The following is a 27,624-nucleotide window of genomic DNA, read 5'->3' as shown; positions in this document are numbered from 1 at the left end:
CTTTTAACTGTACTGGGTATAACTGTGCAGCTTATTTTTTTGGCAAAAATGTTTTGTTTAATTATTGCAAGGTTTAACATTTTCATAACATTATCAACCATTCTATTTATTCTTAAGTAAGAAGCCTGTTCTCATAATTTCCTCTTTTCTATTAGGTTGTCAATTGTTGTTCTTATTAATTTGATGAACTGTCAGCTGTTTTTAGGATCCAGTTTGACATGCAGTGTTTCACTTAAAGATGTTATATGTACACTTTGTGAAACAATTTGGGACAAGCAGGTAGAAGTTTGTGAGGCTGATCGTGATTTGAGAGCCTCAGAGCTCGCATTTCATCCTCACCAGTCAAGTGCTTTGTTTTAAAAGGAAACTGTTTGGTTTCCCACAAAATAATGGAAATAAGACCGCTTTGAGGCTGTCCCTTTGAAGTTCCCAATGAGCTGGAGAGAAATATTTGTAACTAGGATTTTGAGGAAGGAAGCAATTTGGATGGGATGGTGGAGGGAGAAGTCTTCACCAGAGAGTGGAGGTCTTGTGACCAAGGATGTGCACTGGGGAGTTGAATAATAAGTAGGAGGGACTCCATTTAGCAGATAGAATTTTAAAAAGCCGAAGGACCTTGCTTCTTTGGGACTGAGGTCCTTCGGAGGGATGATGCCGGGGCAGTGTCACTAGCCAGCTCCTAATGGCGAACATGCAATGATTCTGAGACCGGAGCCCATGGCAGGTACAGCGTTCACTGGCTAATGGGAACTTGCTCATTTGTTTTCCTAAGAAGCCAAGTAAATGGTGGACTGTCAAGTAAATGGTGCACATTTGGAAAATGATCTGAATGCACATTTGGGGCCAAACTCTGCTGTGGCTTAATCCGAGCTTTGGAGGCTGGCAGGGAGGACTGTGGTGCCTTTCTTTTCACGGAAGTGGGAGTAGTGGGTCTTTTATGAGCCTGGCCAGAGGCTCCTGTTTAAGTCTGCTTGGAATTCAGGACAGTCGCTATTGGTGCCGATTTCTCGTTAATTGACATCTATATAACAGATCCACTAGAGTGCTCATGAGCTGTGACCAACAGTATTGATATTCATTTATAAACTTCCTACCTCCTCGTGTCCTGAAGTTCTAGGAGAAAAGTGCTGGGAAAAGCTCTTGGTGATTTCATTCCTCCCCTATCCCCAGCCTTTAATTCTTATTGTTGTAGAAACAAGGGAAAGTAAAATAACAAGTGAGCAAGAGGGAAACGTAGAGGCTTTTATTAAAGGATCAGAGGTGGAAGGGATGAGCTGAAGGCACATTGGACAGAGGTGCAGGCAGCTGGGAGTCAGAGGGCCGATGAAGGCTCCATCTCAAGTTAGTGACCCTTCCTGGCTCAGAGTCTAGAATTTCACAAGTGGACTTGGCTGTCTAGGGGAGTAAGGTCTCCACTCACCCTATGAAATAGGCATAGTTAGGCCTAAAGTCAGAGATTACTGGGAGAGAGAGAAAGCATGAGAGAGTGAAAAAGAGGGAGCCTTAATAACAGGAGCAGAGAAAGATGCTTTAGGACAGACAGGACTCCGTCTGGGTGGGATGGGTCACTGAGGGAGTGTGCATGGCAGGGGCTCAGTGTGAAGACTGGGGGGCCCTGTGCTCAGGCTGCTCCAGTTTGCTCCCTGCAGGCACTGCACCCTTTGGCAACCACTCTACAGGAGATTTCGATGATGGGTTTCTGCGGAGAAAACAGCGCCGGAACCGGACCACGTTCACTCTTCAGCAGGTAATGATGTTCCCCTTCTGAGAGCCATCCACTTCCTGCCTCCAAATTAATCAGAGTTTGAGCAGCTCTTCTTTGTCTTTTAAAATAAAGCCAACTGATCATGTTAACTGGATCTTTCTGTTTTCTTGAACAATTCACGTGTCAAGGGATCTGTCTGGGGAGAGGGCAGAGGACTGTGACGTTATGATCCCAGATAGTCAGTGAAGAGGCAATGATGACGGCGCCCTTTTGTCTCAAGTTGATAGTTTGGGGAACATTTCCACATCAGCAATACAGCAACATCATTTCAACTTCGAAATAACCTTCTGAGGAAGGCAGGTCAGGTGTTCTCATCCCCAGGAGATAAATGAGAAAACCGGGGCCCAAGAGGTTGACTGATTTGTAGAAGGTATTGTCGTCCGTAAGTGGAAGGGCTACAACTGGAACCTTGATATTGTCTTTCCAGGGCCGTGGCTCCTTCCCTTAGATCCGTTTGTCTCCCAGAGCACACTGGAGCAGAAACCCTAGGCAGTTTCTGTGGGACTGACCCAGTGAGGGCTTCTGCAAGTTGATTCTGTTCTTCCAAGCTCTATAATGAAAGCTGCGTGGGTTGCACTTTAAATGTAAATGCATTCAGATGTTTGTGCCTCTCTTATTTCTACCTCTTGGGGTAGCACTGAGGTTGTTAGTAAGTCTTAGCTCCCAAGTCTTCCGCGGTTGAAATTTTAATTCTGTGGGATCTTTTCAAAGAGCATTTTTCTCCCTCTCTTCCCCTACTTGATCTGTGAAACTACTTCCTCACCACACATAGCAAATTTGAAATATGCATCTGCTTCCTCTCACCTAGCCACATCCTCTCACAAGTAAATATTTTTTTTCCTTTTACCAGCTGGAAGCTCTGGAGGCAGTTTTTGCCCAAACGCACTACCCTGATGTCTTCACCAGAGAAGAGCTAGCCATGAAAATCAACCTCACAGAAGCCAGAGTGCAGGTAAACCTTCTTTTTAATTATTTAACTCTCTAATATTAAAACTGGCAAACTTTTTTTTTTTTTTGACATCATGACTGCAGAGTGCACATTTGGCCAAAGAAAGCAAATGAAGACTATCTGTCATTTTCATGATGCACTTTAATAACATCAACATAATGTGGAATATTAGATTAGGTTGATTAATCGGTCATTCATAATTAACTAGTGATAATGTTCTACACTAATTTGTCCGCGTCTCTAAGGTACTAAATTACATCAATGCACATCCATTTCCTTGCTTTGGAAAAAAAAAAAAAAAAGAGCTGAGATGCTATTCTCAAAGCAGCTCTGACCGCTCTGGGGTAAGGCCGGTCAATTGCAGAGAACTGTGTTTTCGTATGAGAACAGAGTAGGATCTGCTTTCCAGAAATTGCATCATGTCCAACTTTTCCCCAGCTCGCGGACTCTTTCAGCGAAGTGGTCCGAAGAACATGGGCAATTTAAAAATCTTTAAACGGCAGCAGCAAAAGGGCTGCCTCAGAGCCGAGCGTGGCCCGTGGTGACTGTCTCTAGGCAGGATTTCTTTTTAGAAGCTACACGGTGATTACGTTTAAGTGCACAAACCCGTCGAGCCCAGCAGATGTGCCCGAACGCAGGAGGAACAGATTCGCAGCAGCGCCTCTCCGGGCGAGCTATTCTTTGAGCACAATTATATATTCATTTTATTTATGGGATTTCCTCCATGCTGTTTCTGTTCTTTTTTATGTAGGGGCTTGGGGTTAAGACTATGCAAAGATCTAATTGTAGGAAATATAATAGTTTGCTTTCGGTTCCCCTGGGTCATGTTAGTATCTCTTAAAAACCTATGGCTGAAGAGAGATAATGGAATTCTGAACAGTAAATTGGGGGTTGTAAACAAATTATTTCCCCTATAATCAGATTATGTGATCCTGATTATTAAATCTGAACATGAATCATTGGTCATATGCGGGCAAATTAAACTGATTATTATTTGGAAATGAAAATCTCCTTTGGCCAGGATGCCGTTCATCCTTTCTTTTTTTAATGCCAGCTTGCCAATAGCTGCCCAAAGACTGAACTGCAAATTGAGATAAATGGCACAATTACTGAGCATTCAGAAGTGGAAGATCATAACTTCTCCCTGAAAGGTGCAAGGGTGAGATAGGGGTGGTGACAATTAAAGCTGGGACTTGTTGTTCGGGCTATTGTTGGCTATTATGCAAACAGACAATGGCTGTGAAGCATTTGTTTAGTGAGACTCCATGTGGGGACACGGCTTTGGTGGCGGGAAGGGAGATGTGTTTACATTTATACCCCTTGCTCATTCAAATATGATTAATGTTCTATAAAGCAGGGTCTTAATCGAAGCTGATGTTGTCAAACAATAACTAAATAGGGAAATAAACGACTCCATCATGCGCTTGCCTCAGAAGCAGGCGAACTGTCAGTGCAAAGTCATTAAAATATGATAATGAAAAATAGCTCAATTAAATGTTGTTATAGCTGTGACCTTCATTCAATTAAGACGCCAGAAAGTGTCTGCATTTTGCTTTGCATTTAACTGCCCTAAATTTAGAATATAGATAAAATCATTATTCAGTGGTTGCTGATATGTGCAATTAAAAAACCAACTAGATTAAAAAGAAAGAAAGAAACCCAGTTAAAGGAGAATGAAAATTCGGAGGTGGGGTGAGCCTGGAGACCGAGGCTCTCTCCTGGGCCAGTCTGCTGACAGGCAAGGAGGAGAGGATGCCCAGGGGAATAGGAGGGAGGTCTAGACAAGCCCTTTTTTTTTGTTTTTAAAGCCAGGAATTATCTTCCAGTAGAGAGGGGGAAGAGGTTTAGCTGCACGGAGTAAAGAGCAGCAGGATTTCACTGACCTCTGGGAACACCTTGGGCCCAGGCTGCCTGACTGCCCTGAGGCTGTCCTGTAAATGCAATCTTGGTCTCTAAGGCTTAAAGAATTCCACACCCGCCTCTAAGAAGGCACTCAGAGCAGGTGAATCACAAGCTGTCTCCCAACCTGAGGATGGTGGAGATAATAACACTAGCTAATATTCACCGAGTGATTGATTGCTGTGTGCCACGCACTGTGCTTAGTATTTTGCATGCATCTCCATTAAATTTCCTAACGATGCTTGGGGGTGGCTGTTATTATTACTCTCAGACAATTTGGATTATGGTACCCAGCCAAGCCACTGGGCTTCAAATTGTAGATCTGCCACTTAGCACTTGGATGACCTCAGGCAAGTTAATTAAACTGTCTGTGCTTAGTTTTCTCATCTGTAAAGTGGGGGTAGTAGAACTACCTGCCTTAAAGGATTGCAGTGGATTCTAAACCAGATTCACCGGGGTCCAGAATTCTCAACCAGGACTGACTCCAGAGTCAGTGTTTCTAGTGGATGCGCTGTGCTGATGGTCATGAACTTGCCGTGATGCGTCAGTGTTAAATCACACGTATGAGGCCAGACACGCTCTGGCCAAACCTGCTGGATGAGAGAATGAGTATTTTTTGATGAGGAAACCCCAGGGCAGTGTTTTACAAACTGCTTTGATGATGAATCCCCCCGCTCCCCTCAGGAAACACATTTCACATCAAATAAGTGTACTTGCATACACTGAGAATTTCCACAAGATAGTACTTTGACCCTTACTGTGGGCAGTGCATTTGGATACTTTCTATGATTTCACACTCATTAAAAAATGCCTGTCACACCTTCGACTCTGGTTTTCTGACCCACCCATGAGTCTGAAGCTGCAATTCGGAGGGCACTGCTTTGCTAGATCTTTAGAGAGAGGAGGCTGTGTTCCCGCACACCTACTGCGGGGGAGCCGTGAGCCGGGGGCACGGGGACCAGGCACCTGGGTTTAGGTTCTGGTTGCCTCCTTCTGTCTGATTTTCTGCCTCTGTTGGGTGTGTGCTTCCTTCGGGGACTCAGGTTTGGTTCCAGAACCGAAGAGCCAAATGGAGGAAAACGGAGAGAGGGGCCTCGGACCAGGAGCCAGGAGCCAAGGAGCCCATGGCAGAGGTGACGCCACCGCCTGTGAGGAATATCAACTCCCCGCCCCCTGGGGACCAGGCCCGGAGCAAGAAGGAGGTCCTGGAGGCCCAGCAGAGGTGAGGCTGGCTGAACCCAGGGCCTGGAGGGCTGGCGGGCACCCAGGATTGGGAACTCAGTGTGTCATTTTCCTTCACTGCCAGCCTGGGGCGAACTGTCGGTCCCACAGGGCCTTTCTTCCCCTCTTGCTTGCCGGGGACCCTCCTGAATACGGCCACGTACGCCCAGGCCCTGTCACACGTTGCTTCCCTGAAAGGTGAGTTTGGGCTCTGCTGCCTGCTGGTGCGGGGCGGGGGCTCTGCCTGCCTGCAGCGCCTCCAAGGGGATCATGGAGATGGTTTGCCTCTTCTGTTTTCTTGGGCGGGCCCATCCTTGCACCTCGGGCTGGTGTAGCTCCTTTTCTCCTTCTGTCTATCACAGCCAGGGTCACGAACAGCATCTGTTTCCACACATGCCATCTTGTTTGCTTTCTACATGGCCTGAGAGTGAGGGTGAATGTCATCTCACTGCACCAGCTGCGGAGTTGGTTGAGAGAGGGCTGTTTCAGAAGGGCCATTGCATGTTCACTGACTGCTGCCTCCCGTCGGTACCAGTTTTACGTGCTAGCTTGCAGCTCGTGGGTGAGGCCTGCGATGGACCGTTGTCCCAGCTCGTGAGGACCCTCCCCATATGTGCAGCCTCCCCACCTGCCTTCCCTGGGGCCTCCTGATGTCAGGGGTTAGGATTTGTGGTTTTCTAAGATTTGCTGTCTTCTCAAAGGCTGTGGTCGTCTGAAGGATGGAAACCATTTGGGGCATTTTTGTCAGGCCCAGAGAGAAGGACTCTGGTGGGGCTGTCCTTTGGGGGTTTCTGGGTCAACCCTACTGGATGAATGGGTCCATCCGGTGTCTTTCAATTCTTGGCCCCAAACTCACTCTTCCTGTGAGGAGACCAAGCAGCTGTGCTGGCCCGGAGCAGCGCTGGGCCCCAGAGTTCATCTGGGGCAGTGAGTGCTAGTGTTGGGGTTTGTCCGTCACAGCCGGTCTGGGAGATGGGGGTGCAGGTGCGGGCTGCAGGCTTTTTCCCCATAATAGGCAGTGGGAGAGGCCCCCCCTAGGACGTTTCCTGTGTGCTCTGTTTTAGGGTCTGGGGTCTTCTGCCCTCGAGAGGTTCCCCCTCCTGCAGGTTGGTCTCGCACGTGCGTCTGCACACGGGCGTGCGCGCGCACACACATGCACACGCACACTGGCAATCTGCATTGCAAATGTAGTTTCTGGAGCCTGAATAAGGGCACGATGGAGCCTCTCTAGGGAATCTCCGAAGGGAGAGAAAGGTATTCTACGCACAGGGAACAACACGTGCAGAGTGCCAGGCGCAGGGAGAAGAACCAGGCTTGTCTGGAGAATGGCTGGTATGTTGGGTGCCCACAGGAGAGTGCCCAGAGGTAAGGTGGAGGGGCCAGAGCTTGCAGGCCTTGGATGCCGCACTCCTGCATTTGGATTTTCCACTGTAGGAGGAGGGACCCTGAGGCCTGGAGCCACTTCTGAGTGGTCCAGGCAGCTGGGCAAGTCGCCGTGCTCAGATGGCCGGCATGGGTTGATGGGGTTCAGCTCCATCCAGCTCTGCACCCCGTGCCCTGATAGTGCTCCCTTCAGCTCCAGGGTCTGTGCGCTCCAGGGACCAAGTAGAGCCCCCTGCCACAGAGTGGCCTTGGGACGTATTCACAGACACAATAGGCTGAGGGGGCACTGTGAAGATGGGGTCCCAATTGGAAGGGGCTTCCAGAAGGAGATTACCACTGGGACTTGGGTATCATTCAAGGAGCTGCTCTGGGCAGAAGAGCAATCCTGTGTCCATCTATGAAATCCTCTCTGCTTCGGTGAGGCCCAGCTGAGCTCCTGAGAGTAACCGTCTCTTTGATCAATGTCCTCTGCTTGCCCCACTCCAGCCACATGAGTTGAAGGTGAATCCCACGTCTCTTCGCTGGGGCAGTTGGGAGGGGTCTGGGGTAAAGCCCAGGCCCTGGTGGCGGCCTGAGGTGGCTGAACGAGTGGAGAGAGGGCCAGGCTGCTGGCAGGGAGGGTGGGAGTGCCTGCCTGCCACTGAGAGGCTGAAGGCACTGATAAGAGGGAGACAGAGGACAGAGCAGAAGGAAGCAGGGCTGGTGGGAGGGGCAGGTAAATCTGTCATTCTCCTCTTCTGCCTTTACTCGTATGTACTCCCCCAACCCCAGCACTTCCCTTGGGGCCTGACCTGTGCCTGCTTCGCTGGAAACAGACTTTCCTTTGATGGAGGGATGGGGCGTTGGGGTGTCAGATTCGGCGGAAGTGATGGAGATCATAGTGTGCTCGCCAAACCAGGGAACGTCTTTGTGCCTTGTGGTGGCACTTGCTCGGGAAGCTTGCACATCCCCACTGGAAGGTCTTCCTGGCTACGATCAGGGACACGAGGTGTGCTGGGGCACGTGACACACTCGGATAGTTCCAGAGCCGGGCAGGCGATAAGTGAAGCGAGTATGTGTGGACTTTGTCTTTGCTCCTCCAGATACACAGCCGTCTTGGTCTATATGTCATTCTCCCACTTGTGAGAAAGGGGTGGGGAAAAGGCACGTTTCTCTACGTCAGAAGCAGTTATGCGAGGAGCACGCTAAGGGGCTCCCTGAGATTCGGCAGAGGTGAGCTGGGGAGCATTTGCCCACTCCAGTGTCAACTACTGCTCACGTCAGCCGATGGTGGCCAAGTGGGTCTGTGGACCCTACATTGCCAGAACTATTGAAATTTCAGGAGAAGCTGTAAATCTGGATTTTTATTTGAAATAGTCCCATCTTTTGGCTCCGGATGCGCAGGCTCAGCGGCCATGGCTCACGGGCCCAGCCACTCCGCGGCATGTGGGATCTTCCCAGACCGGGGCACGAACCCGCGTCCCCGGCATCGGCAGGTGGACTCTCAACAACTGTGCCACCAGGGAAGCCCAAAGTAGTCCCATCTTTTAAATGCGACCTCCAAGTCTTTGGGCCAAATGGGCGCATCATTGGTCAGACCAGCCTGCGGACTGCCTTTCTGTGGGGGGCACTTCTCCACCCCTCCCATCTCTGCTTTCTGTGTTCTTCTCCCTGCATTCGTAGCTCCTCTTCAGGCCTCCCCCGGCAAAGTTCCCCTCCTGTAGCTCATCCTGACCCCTTTACCCACCAAGGCCCTTGCTATCTGGCCCCTCTGAGCAGCTGGATTTTTAGTCTCTGGCAAGCCAAGTGGTGTTGGAAAGGGAGGGAAATGAGTGATTATTGAAAACCTTTTCTGTCCTCTGCCCGGTGGTCTCACGTGTGGTCCCGTTTATTTCTCACGGTAGAGGAGAGTAGTAAACGATGTATCAGGGAGGCTCCAGAGCTGCACAGCGGGTCAGTGGAGCTGGGATGGCTCTGCGATAACAGCTGGCGTTGGTTGGGGTATCTTTGCATTCTAAGAGCTCCTGACCCTGTGAGGTGACAGCACAGCCTCGCTCCAGTTCAGGTGGGCTCAGCCGTCCTTGGAGACGCGCTTGGGGGACCTGCCTCTGGCTCAGAATCTGGGGTAACAAGCGTGTACCTGCAAGTCAGGTTCTGGGTGCCCCGGGATTCAACTCTCGATTGTTTTCTGGAACATTTGTTAAGTGGTTTGAGGCCTACATCTTGCAGACTCTTGCAGCCTACGTCTTCTTCTCCGAGGGTTCCCCAGCTACAGAAGTTAAGTGCATGGCCCAGTTTAGGCCCAAGAGAGGAGCAATCCCAATTTTCTAGGCCTGGCTCAGTGCCCGGGCCTCTGGGCTGTGACCTCACCTTCCTTTCCTGAGTTCACCCCCAGAGGTGGCTGGGCGGCCAGGTGCTGGCAGAGTTGGTGGCCTGAGCTCTGCTTCCAGGGGCCTCTGGCCAACCAGGGGGCCCCCTCAGCAAGCTGTGAGGAGCTTCACACACGTGTGTGCTAGAAGGCACACACCTGGGCTTCCATACCCATCCATCTTTTTACAAACGAGAAGCTGAGGTTCCTGGAGGGAAAGCCACTTGCTCACAGGTCACTCATATCAGCGAGGTCTCCCCTTTGAGATCTAGGCTGATCTCCACAGGATCCTGGTGTGCTCTTTCCTCCGGGCATGATTTATTCATTCATTCCTCTGGGTGGGCACCTGTTGGTAGGGGCTTTTGACCCCCACCCTGCTTCTGCCTGGCAAGTGAGGACAGCTGGCGGTCCACTGGGCATGAGCCCTGGGGGAAGAATCTGGACTCACCCAGAGCCCAGAACCATTGTGAGCTGAGCGCTGCAGCCCCTCCCAGCCCAGAGATCCCAGCCCACTTCTCCAGGCCTGAGGCAACTTGCAAATCATCAAGAAAGAATCAAAGTGAATTTCAGCTTCTGGACTCAAACCAGTGTTCAGGTTTCCTTCCCCAGGCTTTGTGGTCCTAGTGGGATCATATGGTCCTGGATTAAAGACAGCAGGTGTCCTGGAGAGGCCACCACTATTCTGGCCCTGCCCCAGACAGCACTCTCGGTGTCGATCCCGAGACTCCAGCCCTGAGACTCCAGACCAGGGCTTGAGGATCCAAGCCAAGGCTGAGCTGTGCTACACCAGCACCCGGCCTGGGTGTGAGGGGAATCCGGGCTCCCAGTGCCCAGGCAGGATTGGTTCTCCCTGCGGGCACATGGAGCCTCCCAGCGAGTGGTCCCAGAGCTAACTGCCTGCAGAGCAGTCTATAGAGTTACAAGTCGAAGGACTCCGAGTTGGGGGTCCTGGTCTTTCGGTTCTAGGTGTTGTTGTGACAGTTGTGAAGTCTCTTCCAGGGAAACATTGAGAGAGCCTCCAAGTGTGTTTGTAGGGGAGCCTGGGAGTTGTTGAGGTACAGTTTGCTGAATTCCTTTGAGTACCGGTCCTTGAACTTAGGTCCTCTAAGTAGTTGTTGAATTCACTTCCCTGGAAACATTTTGGCTTTGAATGTGCTCTGAAAACAAGGGCATTCTTGGAATATTGGCTATCAGCTCCTGGAGCAGGTGGCACTGGGGGGAGGAAAAGGGCAAGCAGGGGCAGATCGGGGTGCTGGATATAGAGGGAATGTGCTGGGGGGTGATGCCCAAGAAACTGGACTCCCAGAGCACAGAGCTGTGGGGTGTCATCAAGCCCTGCCTCCAATGTGAACGGCCGGGTGGGCTGGGCCCTGGCAGCTCCGTGACTGTGGCCCAGAACATGCTGGTGGATCTAGACTCTCTGCTTTTTTATTTTTAGATTGTGGGGGAAGTGGCCCAGAAAAGGTGAAGCGGAACAGGTCACTCAGCCACTTCTCTGAGCTTCAGCGCCCAGACTGAGAAGTCAGTAGCAGACTATGGTTTTCTTAGGAAATTAGAGGCCCTGATTTTCATTCCCTGGAGACACCTGTTGAAGGCAGGGGCCTGGGATTCGGACGCAGCTCGAGAGCTAGGGAAACCAAGATGAGGCTGGAAACGACCCCCGGCTTTGGAAAATCTGCACAGCTCAGAACTGCCACAGCGTGCACTGAGCTGGCTCGGCAGTTCTGCCTCAGGCCAAGGGGTGAGGGCAGAGGCCTTCCGGAGCTTCGCCTTCTGCCACATCCTGTGCTGGGGGACTGTGCTCCACTGCCAGGTCCCCAGGCTTGGGCAGGTGGCTGAGATGCAGCTCTGGGGCTGGAGCCCTGGGGACACCTACTCAGCAGGTTCAGTGTTGGGGCGTGTGGATGGGGGTGTTCACAGAAGGATGGGTCTGGCTAGGTCAGCAAGGCTGCTCAAGCAATCGGGAGCCTGGGAAGGGTGGGAGGTGGGGCCGGTGCCCTTGAAGGACAGGAGGTTATGACCCCTTTGGGGTGGCTGGGTAAGCAGAGTGTCTATATGCAGAGGTGTGGCAGACTTGCCTCCACGCTCTGCTGGGCAGGGAGATGTGGATGGGCATTGGGCTGTGCCCATCAGAGGGGGCCAGAAAACTGCCCACCAGTGACAGAGCCAGGTAACTGAAAACCAGGCGCTTGTGGAAATTTCCTCCTTTAATTATCAAGCAGTGAACTAGCACAGCAACGTTGAGCAAGGGCTCTGGATGTCCTGCCTGGTGTGAATCCTCATTCTTCCATCCCCTGGCCATGTAAGTCTTGAGTTAAGTACTGGGCATCTCTGCTTCTGCTTCTTCATCTGTAAATTGGGGATCTTGACCATCACAGGACTGGATTTATAGGACCAGATGGGGGGAGAGTGAGTTGGGCCAGTGGGAGGTGTGAGTCAACACCGTTATTATTAATCAGATTCCTCCATTCTCATTTTCAAGTCACTGGGTCCCACTCATCTTTAAAAGACCAACTGAAATGTCTTTTCTCCCAAACTTCTCCCATTTTTCTGAACTGTATCGCTGCTGACATTCACCTTTTCCTCGTAACCCCTCATTGTTCTGATTTCTGGCTGTGATGGGAGCTCCTTCTCGTCCCTGGTAGGATTTGCTGGTCAGGGCATCCGTTCCCTCCCTGGGGCTTCATGCAGCCAGCGATGTGCTTTGGACTCTGGGGTGGTCAGAGAGGGCGCATCCCGGCCAGGCATGCAGTCAGTGTGTTTCCTGATTGAGTGTCCCACGGAAACTTAAAAATAAAAAGGCAGCGGGACCCTACCCCATGAAGTCAGGGTTTGCATAACAATAATGGGTGTCCAGAGAAAAAGCCTTTGCAACACAAAGAGCTTTCCTGCACTGTCTTAATGGCCAGCCTCCTGTTCACAATTCATTAATGCAGAGGAAGTTATTAATGGCCGAGGGAAGCGCTTGGGCTTGTTCCGGGGAAGTGCTGGCCACAGAACGGGCCACAGTCAGCGGAGGCCTTCTCCCTGGTGCACTTGGCCCAGCTGCCTCTAACCTGTGATTCGGAGAGCTGGGTGTGAGGTGGAAATTCATTACGGCTGCCAGGGGAGAGCTTTCATAACTCAGTCCGTGCTCATGCCCGGGAGTCACAGCCACTCTCCCCAGCTGGGCGGGGCATCACGGCTGACCTTCCATCGGCTCCTGGCGAGGCCAGATGGCTCCTGTGGTCCCACATGAGGCCCAGGCAGGGAGGAGTCTGGAGGCACACACACCTGGTCCCACCTCCATAGCTGAGCTCCATCCAGCCGTGAGGACTGACGGAGATGTCCTGACACGCAGTGGGTGCTCAGTCAATGCTAGCGATCAGAGTAGCAGTCCTGGGCCTGCATCATGTGTGTGAGGACGAGCAGGCAGGCGAGGGGCAGGGTGTCCAGTGCTGGGAAAGGGTCTGGTCATGTCCTTCTTGAGAGCAGGGCCTCTTAGTTACCCAAGAATGTGCCCTCCCTGCTTCACGTTGGCATTGGCCCTTGGGCTTCCAGGCCAGGATAAAGTGTCCAGAGTCTGAGACTGGAAGGGCTTTATTGGCCAATGAACATTTGCCCACCAGGGCTAAACTCAGAGCCGGAGGCAGCCTTTTCCTCCTTCAAGTCACCTGAAAACATTTTCCCCCTAATTCTCTTAATCACTTTTTCCTGTGCTGTGATTAAAGAAAAAAAAAGTCACAATCTTAATAAACAATTAAAATTGTTTTATTATGAAATATGTTAATCAAAAACTCAGAAAACATGCATCTAGAACTTAATGAATGATTTTCAGCACCCATGTGCTACCCTTCCTTTGGAACTATGCCTGCATCCCAGAAGCCCCCGAATCCCTGTGCCCCTTTCTTCTAATGTCACTTTTCTTCCCCCTAAAGGAAACCACTATGCTGACTCTTATGGTAATGCATCTTTGCCGACCACCTGCGTAGGCATTCAGAAACGCTACTGTCTAGTCTGAACTTTTTTGAACTGTACATGTGTATACATATAAATGGAATCATACAGCTTGTATTTTTTGTGCCTGGCTACTTTAACTCGGCATTATGTTTGGGAGATTCATCCATGTAATTAGGTTTAGCTGTCAATTCTTAACGATATTCTGTGTACATGCTTAGATCATCTGCCGATAAAGACGGTTTGCCTCTCCCTTTCCAATCCTTATACAGTCATCCCTGGGTATCCGTGGGGGATTGACTCCAGGACGACCTCCGCGACCCCCCATACCAAAACCCACCCATCCTGAGTCCCTTATATAAAATGTGGTAGTATAATGAATGCAGTTGGCCCTCCATATCCGTGGGTTTCATATCCCTGGATTCAAGCAGCTGGTGGATCGATTTCAATTGGTTGGTTGAATCTGGGGATGCGAAACCTGCGGATACAGAAGGGCAGACTATAGTTTTTATTTCTCTCTTTTTTTTGGCGGTACATGGGCCTCTCACTGCCGCGGCCTCTCCCGCTGCGGAGCACAGGCTCCGGATGCACAGGCTCCGCGGCCATGGCCCACGCACGGGCCCAGCCGCTCCGCGGCATGTGGGATCCTCCCGGACTGGGGCACGAACCCATGTCCCCTGCATCGTCAGGCGGACTCTCAACCGCTGCGCCACCAGGGAAGCCCTATTTCTCTTTTTTTTTTTTGTCTGGCTGTGCTGGCCATAACCTCTAGTACAGTATTGAATAGAAGTGGTGATAATAGGCATCCTTGCCTTTTTTTTTTCAATAACAGATTTATTGAAATACAATTCACATACCATACCATTCATCCATTAAAATGTACAACTCAGTGATTTTTAGTGTAGTCAAGAGTTGGGAAACCATCACTACAATCGACCTTAGAAAATTTTCATCACCCTAGACCTATTAGCAGTCAGTCCCCATTTCCCCCAACCCTCCCTGCCCCAGGTTACCACTAATATTTCTGTCTCTATAGATTGTGGACATTCTGCTATTGCCATTGTGGATGTCTCATTGAATGGAATCCTACAATATCTGGTCTTTGTGACTGATCCTTGGCTTATGCCCTATTCTTGATCTCAGGGGGAAGCTCTCACAGTTTCACAATCGTGTTTGCTGTCTGCCTTTTTATTTTTAAGATACCCTTTATCAAGTGAAGATATTTTTCTCTTGCCCTAGTTTTCTGAGAGTTGTATTTTAATTATTATTTTAAAAAATCATGAATATAAGTGGATGTTGAATTTCATCGAATACTTTTTCTGCTGCTGTTGAGACAATCCATGATTTTTCTTTCTCAATATATTAATACAGTAAATTACACTGATTGTTTAATGCTAAACCGACTGGGCATTCCTGGAATAAACCCAAATTAGATGTGACATGTTATCCTTTCTATATATAGCTGGATTGGCTGCCATTTTGTTTAGGGTATTTTCATCTATGATCATGAAGAAATTGGCTCATAATTTTCTTTTTCTTATAATCTCCATTCCAGGCTTCAGAATTGTTTTACTTTACCCCCCAACTTAGTATAATAAAAGCAGCAGCAGAACTGCCCAGCTGTTTTATTATCTCTCCTGATTCCAAGGACTGGCTGGGCTCAGCCGGGCAGTTCTGCTGCTGCTTTTGCCTGGGGCGTCTCATGAGGTTGCAGTCAGATGGCAGCTGGGGCTGATACATACAAGATGGCATCACTTCTGTGCCTGGTGCCTTGGCAGGGATGCTGGGAGGCTGGAAGCACTCTCTCTCTTTCTCTCTCTCTCCCCATGGTGGCAGTTGGATGGAGGTTGGATCCTGAGAATGTAAAAGCAGAAGATGCCAGGTCTTGTTAAGACCTACACTTAGAACAGACACAGTGTCACTTCTGCTGTATTCTATTGATTAAAGCTGCTCACAGAGCCAGCCCAGACCTAGGTGGAGGGAACTGCGCACCGGTGTGAATACCGGGAGAGTGGTTCATTGAAGGCCCTCTGTAGAGACTGACTCTATAGGTATTGAGGGTACTCTGGCCTCGTGACATGAGTTGGGATGTTTATTTTTGAACACACCCAACTTCCCAATCCTGACTATAAGAACTTTAAGGGCACTGGCCTTATCTGACTCACCTCTAGATCTTTCCAAGCCACTTACCTCTGCCCCTTACACAGGGTCTGGTCTGGTGCCGAGTAAAAGGTAGTGACGTTTGGGGAAAGAAGGAAAGAAAGTCGTGCTGTTCTGGCCCTGGGAGACCCGCCTCACTTAGGAGACCCCAGTCTACTGGCATTGGCCCTGTACTGCGGACCACTTGCTGGGCCCCAGAAACTGCTGGAGACTTCTGTTCTTCATTCAGTACCCACTGAGCACCCTACTTTGTCAGTCTCTGAATGGGGGACTGAGCATCCTTTGATGAATTAGATACAACCCTACCCTAAGGGGCTCAAGACTGGGCGTGGGCTTGGGGAGAGAGACACTTGTGACACTGTCACGTGCCCTCATAGAGGCCAACAAGGGCATGCAAGGTGTGGGGGAAGCCCAGAGGAGGGAGGAACTCTTTCTCTGTAGGAATGAGGAAGGTTTTCCAGAGGAAATGCTTGAGTTGGGCTTGAAGGAGCTGTAGGAGCTGACCAGTGGGTGTGGGCACTCCAGGCATCTGACAGAAGAGCATGAGCAAAGGCACTGAGGCTGGCTGTTTGAGGAAGGGACAAAGTATGAGGTTGGATGGAGCCACGGTCCTTGGAGAGGATGGTGTGGCCTCAAGATGAGCCCAGGCTCTGGAGCCAGACCAGCCATGGCCCTTCACTGCCTCCTTCCCTTTATAAGGCCAACTTAGGGGAGACCCCAGTCTCCTCATCTGTAAAATGAGGGTCGTCATGGCCATACCCAATATTGCCTGTGGTCTGTAGCGTGTGTATCTGTGCCTGGCACATCCAAGTGCCCGGTAGGCGCTGGTGATTGTTGTTAGGGTTATGAGGATGAGGCCAAGAGATCACTTGGGATCTGATTAGGGTCTGGGTTTGGATTTCTGGGGCAGAGGATCCCGCTTCCTGCAGGCGTTCACTCCTCAATGGGAGAGGCTCTCAGCCTGAGGTCCGCGGTGTGTGTGCAGCTTTAGGAAAGCAGCACAGCCTTGCAGGGGCTCCTGGCTTATTTCTGAAGGTGCAGGTGTTTGGGGAACAGGGCACCTGAGGTCCAGGACATGGTCTGTCCTCATGGGGGAGGTGGTTTGGTCAGCCCTAGCCTCTCGGTGCCTAGCCGATGTCAGGAAGGCAGGGGTGGAGAACCCCAGCGCTTAACGTTTGTAAGGAATCTCCTTGATGAGTATGTTACCACGACTTCTCCAGGATACAGTGGGGGAAACCGAGGCTCAGAGAGGGGCTAGGACTGCCCAAGGTCACACAGTGCCTCTGCCAGAGGTAAGACAAGCCAGGGACCCAAGTGTCCCACCTGCCAGCTCCCCACATCCTGTATTGATTCCGTTCCTTTTACAGGCCCCTGCTATCATTCTCTGGCTTTAAAAACTGCAACTCACTTTCCAGAAGCCATTTCCTATGGGTGCTGATGGGTTTGCCCTTCCTGCTAATCAATGGGGCCCTGGAGGGCAGGGAGCTGAGCAGAGGGCTCCTGGCTTGTGCCCAGAGGCAGCGGGGAAGCAGGCTGCCCATCCAGAGTTCTGGCAGCCGCCGGGAGGGAGGGTGACGCTCATTGGCATCGGATCACCTAGAACGCGTGTCCCTGCTGCTCCTCTGGCTGTGCCAGGGTCCTTGAATCTGGGTGCTGTCATCATTTGCTCACCCCTTCAAAGGTATCCAGGCAGAAATGGGACATTGGCGCTGGCCCCGAGACTGGGTCACAGCATGAGGGGCGGTCGGCTGAGCCGACTCCTGTCAGGGAGCATTTGCTGAGTGAATATTGGGACAGTGCGTGCACACGTGGAATTACGACAGGGAGGGATTTAGAGTCCATCCTCCAGCATAACCTGCCAAATTAACCTGGGGATCTCGGCATTAATCAGATTGGGTAACTCTGTGATGACCATAGTTTTTCTTTCCATGGGGTATTGAGGAAGCTTAGAACCTGGGAGCTGGCAACCTTTGAGCAATTAAAATATGCCCCCTCAGTCAGGAAAGATAGACTCTCCCTCCTTTTCTCCCTCCCCCAAATATTCAAGTGCTTACTTTGTACCCACATTGGAAATATTAGCTCTGCAATCAGGGCTGTGTGGGTGACGTAGGTGAAAGCCCTTACCCTGCAAGTTTGGGAGGTGTGGTGGGTACAAAAATAAACACAACTCATGGTAAAGAGGCAATCAAAACCGTAACACAGGTACAGGAGAAAGCACTTTGGGGGTTCTGTGTTAGTAGTCACCCAGGAGTGAATTGGACCCTGTTGTGTATTTGATTACTGGTGAACACGCTTAGCCACTGCATCTAAAAATCTCTGCCTAAATACTGTAGGCATCTACTAACACTGCCACCCAAATATTCCTTGTAAACTGTAAGGAACTGGTATTAGGAATCACAGAATATGTTTATTCATTTATTTACTTTGCTATAAAGCAAAAAAAAAAGAAATGAACTGTAGTATTTATGTGAAAGGTCTCATAAATCCACTTACTCATTTCCTTGCTCCATACTCTTTACCCTTAACCTGAACGTTCGACAAGAAATCGATGTGTGAGAGCTCTACTTGTAACCAAAATTATCGTTCATGTGCCTTTCTATGGTGAAAATGTGCTTTCGGCAGAGAGGAGACAGAACTAACTAATTTTTCCTGTCAGTCTCTGTAGTAGATCAATTAAACTGCCAAGGAGATCAACTATTTCAGACTGTATTTATTACATTAAGTATTTATGTTCAGGCCAAGCCTTTAAAGCATGATGTCATATAGGAATGTAGGCCGATTCGATCAATTCAGCAGAATTTGCTGTAACTTAATGGAAATCTAACTGTGTGTTTTAATTTAGTGTCCAAGAGGTAGCAAGTTCTTCAAACAACATAATTTTCAGGCTGCATTTGGAGACTTGGAGGCTCTTGTACAGGCTTTGGTGATGGCACGCATGGTAGAGTGAGAGGGAAGAAATTGTGGCCTTTTAAGGGCTTTGCTGGCTGATGGTTGGTCGCATCCCGTGCCAGGGATCACCGACTTCGATCCCGGCCGAATGGGAGATAGACAGAATGTTCCTGGTGGGTCTTCCATGGTCAGCCCTCAGCTCCATGTTCGCCAGTCAGTTACTCTAGTGCAGACTGAAGCCATTAGCAGTCATGGAGCCTCAGCCGGGTGCTGAGGATACAGTTCTTATTCCTTAGAAACCTCAGTGGAACTCTGCCCTAAAGGAGAGCATCTATCCCATCATTTGAATGAAAGGAGAAGGGAAATCATGAGTCACAAAAAAGACACTCTTATTGTGAGAGTAATACTTGGTCAGTTTAGAAAAAGTGGAAAGTACAGCAAAACCCAAAGAAAAATATAAAAAACATTCGTAATCTTAGCATCCAGAATCAACCACTATGAATATTTGCTACTGGTACGTTTGCTTTCTTCCCATTTATAAATATATATCACTAATAAATTTATGTATTTTAGGGAATTCCCTGGCGGTCCAGTGGTTAGGACTCGGTGCTTCCGCTGCCGGGGGCCTGGGTTCAATCCCTGGTCGGGGAACTAAGATCCTGCAAGCCACGCAGCCAAAAGAAAAAAAAAATATTTAGTTTAGATCTTATTTAGAATTTTTAAATTTTAATTAAAAATTTAAATTTATAAATATTTTCTGTTGCTAAATAAAATTATATATTATACATACTTGTGACCACATATGGATATGGTTGCACGTATGCATATATACATATGTACTATGCAAATATATGTATGTATTGTGTATATATGTATATGTATGTATATAAATATGCATACCTACACAAAATGGGATCATTTTGACTTACTGTTTCTTAACCTACTTTTTAAACCTAATATTTTATTATTATTATTTCTCATGGCACCAAATATCCTCCTACAACATAATTTTGTCATAGCTTCAGTGCATTCAATATGGCAATTATAACCTATTCAATCAACTTTCTCGTATCGGGCGGTCAGGTTATTCATAGTTTCTTGGTGCTATGTGCCACATGAGGATGACTTCCTTTGTAGCTAATTTAATTTTTAGCCCATTGGTGATTGTAGCTTTTTGATAGATTAAAAAAAGAAAAGAAAAGAAAACTAGAGCCCCAAGTCTGGAAATCTGGTTATTAAAAGATGAGACTTTTAAAGTTTGTTTGGCTTACTCCTCAAGATTCTATTGGCAGAATAAATTTTTCTACTTTTTGGTCTCATGGAAAAGGCTTCACCAATGAACCCACACAGCTGTGAAAACAGTGTAGGGATACGCAAGGTGGAGGATGCTCACAGCACAGTCATGCATCTCGAGGCACTGTTCATTCTTCGTTTCCTCCCGGGGATGCTCAGAGCAACTGAGTTCTTCGCAGGCCACTGAATTGAATGCGTAACTTGAATAAGCTGTGAATTGTGAATTATTCTCGCCCTTTATTTTGTATGGGGTCATGGAAATAATAATTGTTGCAGGACTTAGTGCTAGGTGCTTTATAGAATTTCTCCTAAGGTAGGTGTATTACCTCCTCTTACAGATGAGGAAGCTGGAGCTTGGAAAGTTGGTGAGAAGTCCCATGACTAGTTAACGGTGGAGCCAGGAGCCAGACTTCAAAGCCCACTTTCTTCCTCCTCAGCAGGCTGTATCCGGCTTTCAGACCCCAGAGATGTCTTATCGCCACTCTCATTTTATAGGATTTTGATAATTATGACTTGGTTTGGGGGTAGACATTTTCTAAAGTGTCTGTCACCACCCTGACATAATAAAGAGGAAGACAGAGCCTCTCTCATGGCCGACTCTGTGTCGCCCCATCATTAATAGACGTAAGCTTTGTTCGGTTTTCAAAGCCCTTTCAAACGTCATCTCTTGTGATGGTTCCTGTTGTTGTCCGGGGACGGATGGCTTCCGGCCATCCTGAGGCGTGCTACTTTGCTTGCCTTGTACTAAATGGCCCCAGGTTACTGTGCATGTTAAGTTTTGGGGCTGTTTTATAATTTTTTTGTCTCTTTTCTCAATATTACCCATTAATGTTTCTGCTATTACCTTTCAAGCTTGCGGCAGCCTTGTAAGACAAACAACTTATGTTAGCAGTGCACTTGGAAGAGTCTTTCAGCACGTGGTGAGGGCTTTGAGACTGCTTTTCATGGGAAAAGCGCATGCGTTTTGGAGTCTGGGTTTTTTTCTCGGTAACTATGTGTTCATCTGCTGCCCTGAACATTGCAAAGGATGCGTCCCTATTTTGCTACTACTGGTTTTCAGTAGTGCTCCAGGTTGATGAAGTTGTTTAGGCAGAGACACATGGAGAAATCTCGTACTGCTGTTGGTACTGTGAAATCATGGAGAAATCAAGAGTTAGGTCTAAAAGGATCCTATTTGTAGAAATCACTTTTTTTTTTCCTGTGTTAAAAAATGGTTAAGGCAGATGCTGGTTGTTGGACAATTTAAGTTCAATTGAAATCAATTGAAATTCTGAACACATGTTAAAATTGGAAGGAAAACTTAGCTTTGTAATTCACAGCCCATTCTAAAACCACTCATTTTTTTGTTGAAGGGGATTAAAAAACTTGTCCAATAGCCCATATTGTGCATGAAGATTTCTACAACATCCTGTCAAGGGAGCTTCAGGATATTATGACCAGAAACCCATCACCTCCCAGAGAGAGCCCACCACACATGCATAGCACGCTGACGGTAAAGAAAAGAAAACCCTTCTTTCTCTCACTCCACCCACTGCTTCTATTCAACCCACCCCCAGAGAGAGGCAGTTACCTCATATCCACTGTGCCTAAATGGCCCCAGTTCTTTCACTTTTCCCTCCTCCCCCCAGCTCCCTCCCTCTGGCCTGACGGTCTGACCATGACTTTCCCCTCCCTTTTTCTGCAGCTTCTGCCTCGGCAACCCACCCAATATGGCGTCACAGTGAACTTACTGTGACGTCATATGGACCACGTGCTCTACTGCTGAGACACATCCCCCTCTCGACAGTTGGATCCTTGGGTGCAGAGCACAGACTTCACACGTTTCCCTGATAAATATCATCGAATGAGATTTGTCTCCTTGTTCGCCTTTGATCTTGTCTGCCGTCCAGATGGCCTCTCTTAGTCTTGCCGGCATCTGCCGTCTGGGTCGGCACGTCTTCCATGTTCTCACCCAGGGAGGGCAGGGCAGTGTGGAGAGGAGGCGACTCCCAGTGGCTCATTTTTCAGCATTCCTCCAGGTAGCTGTTCAGATGTTTTTGAGTCCACCTATGAGTACTGCCCCCCTTTGATGGACATTCAGCTCTTGTTCAGACTTGGGGCGTTGATGAGGAAAGAGTGTGACGTCTGTGAGGGGCTTCATGCCAAAGACTTTTGTTGGCCTGGGTGCACCTCTCAGGGTCTGTTACCCTGCTTTATTTATTTCTTTTATTTTTTGCGGTATGCGGGCCTCTCACTGTTGTGCCCTCTCCCTTTGCGGAGCACAAGCTCCGGACACGCAGGCTCAGCGGCCATGGCTCACGGGCCTGGCTGCTCCGCGGAATGTGGGATCTTCCTGGACCGGGGCATGAACCCGTGTCCCCTGCATCGGCAGGCAGCCTCTCAATCACTGTGCCACCAGGGAAGTCCTGTCCTGCTTTAGAAATGCACACCCAAAGGGCACAGTTCAGTCATGAGACAGAGGCAGGGCTCAAGGGAGGCGTACAAACTGCATGATGCTTCCTCAGCCAGAGATGGGGTGGGTGAGATCGGTTGAGGGTGCCTCTCACAGATGTGTGTGGGTGGCCTGAGGCACTTTGGGGGTCCTCACCCACTGGAGGGGCAAGAAGGAGTTCCAGCCTTGAGCGGTCCTCATTTTCCCGATGACCTTGACCTGAACTCTCTTTTAGCTCTTACAGTTTTGTTTTTAAGAATTTATTTTATTTTATTTTGTTTTAGTTTTAATTGTGGTAAAATACACATATGATAACATTTTCTGTCTTAACCATGTCTAAGCATATAGTTCAGAAGTGTTGAATATGTCCTTGTTATTTTACATGTCCTTGATATTATACATGTTATACATTATTAACCGTCACCACCATCCATCTCCAGAACTCTGTCATCTTCCCAAACTGAACTGTGTGCCCATTACACCTTAACTCTTCACTCCCATACCCTCAGCCCCTGGCAACCACCGTTCTACTTTCTGTCTCTATGAATCTGATTACTCTAGGTACCTCATACAAATGGAATCATACAGAATTTGTCTTTTTCTGACTGGCTTAGTTCACCTAGCATAATGTCCTTGAGGTTCATCCACGTTGTAGCCTGTGTCATAATTTCCTTCCTTTTTAAGGCCAAATAATATTCCACTGTGTGCATAGCCCTTACAGTTTTAAACCAGGGTCTCCCAGAGTCATTGGGTTCATCTGGTCCTTGGTTTCCCCATGTCTAGTGTAGGGGGTGAACTAGGCGAGGCACACAGACTCTCTCCCTCCTGCAGCCTCCATTCTGTGAGTTAACTTATTTCTTTACCTCTGAATCTGGGTTTTGTGGGCCAGGAATATATTGATAGTTATTGGTGGCTTTCGCGGGGACTTGCCTGCTGCAGGTGTGACCTAGCAGGTGTAGGCTGTGGATCCAGGAGGCTCTGTCTTGTCCAAGTGGCACTTCTTCATCTTGCAGGTGACATGCTCATCACTGAGCCACAGAGTAGTTAACTCCTTCTTTGATGTTACATCACAGCAAGGCGTCGCTGGGGACGAGAACCAGCCCGAGACATGCACGTTGAGTCTGTGTCCCTCTCGGGCTGGCCTGACTTGGGGTCAGCTGCTCAGGCCTGGGCCTGGAGACTCTGGCCCCTCCAGGTCCCCCAAAGCCCATAGCCTCAGTCAAGCTCCCACTGCTGAGAGGGTTCACTGTGCTCTGTATTCTGTTCTCTTCCCACATGAGCTCCCCTTGGGAAGGACTTGGAGGGGAGGAAGGCCTCCCCTGAAGGGAGGGTCCTCGCCCTCGGGATGGCCCCCCAGGCTCAGGGCACAGGCACTGTTCCCAGCCAAGACCGAGCCCACCCAGGGGCTGAGACTGCTGTCAGCGTGCGGCTGTCTGTTTGAGCCACTGGGAGAAGTGGAACCATCAGGATAACAGGGTTTGACCCCATGTAACTTTTTGTTTGTTTCCTGCTGTCTCTGGAAACATGACCAGGCTAGAGTCAGCCAGGGGTGTGGGTTGTGGAACGGGCTCTCGGAATTTCCTGTGTCACCTGGGCACTTGCGATTCATCTCACGCTCATCTTGCCATCTGCTGCCTGCTGTACTGGCCGCTCCATCAAAACTGAGGCAGGAAGTGACGGCTGCACCTTGACCTCCTATTACACTAGAGGAGAAGGGAAAGGCCAGCAGAAGGTTCTGGTCCCACTTCTGTCACGAACTGTGAGAACTTGGGCAGTTACTGGAGTCTCGTTTCCTTACCTGGAACATGGGGCTGAGTGATGCCCTCCCCTCAGGGCAGCCAGAATTGTGACGAGAGGCCACACTGGGTGCTGGTAAGGGTGAGCTTCCTTTTGCCTCTGAGCAGGCTTGGAAAGGAAGAGAAAGATACCCAAATGTGCTTCAAGAGAGAAAGGAGCCTGGCTCCGGCACAGGGAAGGCTGTCCCCGGGAAAGGAGGGTGGTAACGTCCCAGCTGCTGGCATAGCTGAAGGCTGATTCTACACGTGGGCCCTGGGGCTGGGCGGCCCTCCCTTGCCTCCCTCCTTCCTGCCACAGATGTTTCCCATAGGCCTGTCCTGTCCCAGGCACTGTGCTAGGTGTTGGGGACAAAGTAGTGAATGAAGCAGAAAAATGCTTGCCCCCTTGGGGGTTTGTAGGGGCAGGCAGACAAGAAAGCAGCCACAAACCATTGAGGATCCACTTACCGCCTGTGGCCAGTGCCTGAAGACGTGAGGGTGAAGTTCTGACGGAGCGTAACAGGGGATCCTGCCCTGGACGAGGAGGTCCCGAAGGGCCCCCTGAGGACATGATGGTCAAATGGAGCCCTAAAGACAGAGAGGGAGCCCCAAGCCGAAGGGAGGGTATCTTCATTCCCAGGCAGAGCTCGGCCAAGAAGGCCCAAGGGAGGGGGAGGAATGTGTCCTCTTTCCAGATGGAGGGACACGCTGGTTAAGGAGCCGGCCCTCTGCCTGGTGTGACGACCGGCTCTGCCACTTACCATTTAACCTCAGTCTCCTCATGTGCAAAAGGGGATAATCACAGAGCCCACTTCCTAGGATTGCTCCAAAGCTGAGACGCGTGAAGTCATGGTGTGCTTACAAGCGCGGTGCCTGGTACCTACACGTGTTTGCTCTAGCGAGTAGAGCTCCTGTGTAGGGCTTCGCTGTGACGGTGGTTTGAGCATCTGAAAGGAGGCCTGGGCGGCACATGAGAAGGAGGACGAGAGGGCGATGGGGGTCCCAGCACTCAAGGGCTTGGAGGTCACAGGGAGGAACTTGGATTCATTCAACAAATACGGATTTTGGTCCCAAAATACTCCCTATTTGCAATGCTGCTTCTTCCAAAGCTGGTGTGCACTTTCAGAAGAGCCGAGGGGTGGGTGGAGCCTGGAGGGGCTGGCTTTGCCGGCCCCTCCCAGGTCTTAGGCCTCCGGGACAGGCACTGACTCCCAACTAACTGTCCTTGGCAGGGCCACGGTGCACCGTCTCCTGCTGCCCTGGTGGGATGGGGCTCTGGAGCCAGCTGGGGGCGGAGGCTGTGGCGATGCTCATCTCCTGCAGGAATCACACGTGGTGCATGGGGCACCGTTTGACCTGTCCAGAGGCTCAGGAAGTCTCTCAAATTATGTCATGTCAGCAGCCGTGTCCACCCACCCAGTCTGGGTGCAGGTCTGTGACTCCAGCCACCACACCTGCGCTTGTGGTGGCGCCAGCATTGCTCAACTGTCCCCTCAGAACTTGGATAGCCATCAGGACCTCAGGATTCCACGGCCAGACTCTCCATATCCCCCCTCCCCGCCACACACACCTTTGTCTCTGTTTTTCCCCATCTTGGAAATGGCACCTCCGTTCATTCATTCGGGTGCTCAGGCCCAAACCTAGGTGTCGTCTGTGACTCCTTCTTTTCATCAGCCTCCACCTGCAGTCCAAGGACAATTTGCACAGGTGCTAACCTTGAGCATAAACCCAGCATGTGGCCACCTCTCATCACCTCCCCTCTAGCCACCTTGGGCCAAGCCGCCATCAGCTGGGCCTGCGTTACTGCAGTAGCCTCCCCGTCCTCTCCCCGACGCAGTGAAGCTCCAGACACTCGCTACTCAAACCCGCTGGGGCTTCCCCTCCCTGCGTCCCGCCTGGCCCTGGCGGTCCCCGACTCATCCACTGTCCTCCTCCCCTGTAGCCTCTGGCTTTGGTCACTCGGAATGCCCTGTTGCTCTCTGAGCCGTGCTCTCCCCACTTCGGTGCCGTTGCTCTGGTCTTCTCCCCAACTGTCGTGCTCTCTCCTGGGCCTTCACGTGTCTGTTTCTCTGACGTTGCACTCAGGTATCTACCAAGCATCACACTCCATTCCCGTTTTAAATAGCACTTACTGCCGCCTGCCTTTGCACGAGGGATGCCTGGGCTGTGGTGTGCCTCTCCACCGGAACTGTGCTCCATGAGGCCAGGGATCTTGCTGCCTTATTCCTGCTGAGTGGTCACTAGGGTCGAGACCAGTGCCGGGTGTTCATGGGCCAGTCATTGAATAAATGCACAGTTGAGGGTGACCTGTGAAAAGGGAGGCTCCTCAACACCGGCCCTGTCCCTGGAGTGGTTTCTGCAGTGCTGGCCGGCAGGCTCGGGGCCAGGCAACTGTTCCTAAGTCCCATTTCACACATCGGACCTGTGCTGAGTGCTTTCCAAACTGAGGCCATCAGAGCTTCTCAAACCTTAGTTCACGGTGCCCTGAGGGTCCCTTGAACCTCAGGTTAATGTTTCGTGACTCTCCTGGGCCATAAAAAATACCTACCAGTTCTGTTCATTAAATGGTTAGGTCCAAGTAACTCAGTGAGTGTTTATGTCCCAACAACTTAGTAGCCATTTGAAAAATATCACTTATAAATTGAAAGAAAAGTAATATTTTTCTTTTATTCTTAAATAGCTACCAATGGGATGTACACCAATGGGCTCTGCATGGCTTCTCTAACTGTGGAATCACGTTGGATGCCACCACCCCTCACTTAATGTTCCGTGTGGATTTTTGTGTGGTACTTGCAAAATCCAGCTTCACAAATGTATGACATCCTTGAAGGGAGTGCAGTGAGATCTCCTGATGAAGCTGTGAGCTGCCTCGTCCAGCAGCTTCACGGTGTCCAACAGATGTGGCTGGCTTCCCCTTGCCTTTGAAAATTTAAAATATCCCTGCAAGGCCCTTGTGAGTTCTTAGGGGTGCTTTGACACATAGTTTGGGGTGTGTGGCATTACTTCACTGGATCCTCATAATGATCCTGTGAGGTTGGGATCATTTCATTTTACAGAAGGAAAAGCCTGGGCTCAGAGAAGTCAAGATATTGGTCTAAGGCCACACAGCTGGTTGGTAAGGGAACCAAGACTGGTCGGTTCTCCCTGATACTCTGGTAATCCCTTGGACTATCAACTGGATCTCTTGAGTTGTGCATATTTGGGGTCCTGAGCACTTGTCACCTCTCCCTTTAGTGTTTGGAACCAAACAGGATCAATCAGCCCCTTGCCCGCACCCAAGTCTGAGAGAGCGAAATGTGGACAGTGATGGCAGCCTGTTGTTTCTCCTTCTTCCAGGGGGCCCACTGTGCTCTTGCTGTGTCCCAGACCCCATGGGGCTCTCCTTCCTCCCCCCCTATGGCTGTCAGACTAACCGCACGGCCAGCGTGGCAGCCCTGCGCATGAAAGCTCGTGAGCACTCGGAGGCCGTCCTGCAGTCGGCCAACCTCCTGCCGTCCAGCAGCAGCAGCCCCAGCCCTGCGGCCAAGCCGGCGCCCCCCGACGGCAGCCAGGACAAGACCCCTCCCAGCAAGGAAC

General features: G+C 50.0%; 1 protein-coding gene across 2 annotated transcripts in view; it reads left to right on the top strand.

Annotated features, from left to right (window-relative positions):
• Positions 1 to 485: 485 nt before the first annotated feature.
• Positions 486 to 27,624, top strand: part of DRGX (dorsal root ganglia homeobox) — a 29,273-nt gene continuing 2,134 nt past the window's right edge. Inside the window, exons 1-6 of one of the 2 annotated variants that reach the window (XM_089897819.1) lie at positions 486 to 724; positions 1,650 to 1,747; positions 2,616 to 2,717; positions 5,657 to 5,835; positions 5,920 to 6,032; positions 27,385 to 27,624. The exon at positions 27,385 to 27,624 is cut by the window's right edge and continues 2,134 nt beyond it. In XM_089897819.1, coding sequence (XP_089753945.1) covers positions 697 to 724; positions 1,650 to 1,747; positions 2,616 to 2,717; positions 5,657 to 5,835; positions 5,920 to 6,032; positions 27,385 to 27,624 — 760 coding nt within the window. In that variant the 5' untranslated portion in view covers positions 486 to 696. Of the gene's footprint in view, positions 1,748 to 2,615; positions 2,718 to 5,656; positions 5,836 to 5,919; positions 6,033 to 27,384 lie in introns of both variants that reach the window. The other variant, XM_022564519.3, reaches the window with a different exon arrangement.

Source organism: Delphinapterus leucas, chromosome 16 (assembly GCF_059928025.1).
Source record: "Delphinapterus leucas isolate spDelLeu-1000000601 "Yukka" chromosome 16, BTC_Dleu_Yukka2, whole genome shotgun sequence".
Classification (NCBI taxonomy): domain Eukaryota; kingdom Metazoa; phylum Chordata; class Mammalia; order Artiodactyla; family Monodontidae; genus Delphinapterus; species Delphinapterus leucas.
Note: the sequence above shows the minus strand (reverse complement) of the source record. Positions and strands in the feature narration are given on the sequence as shown.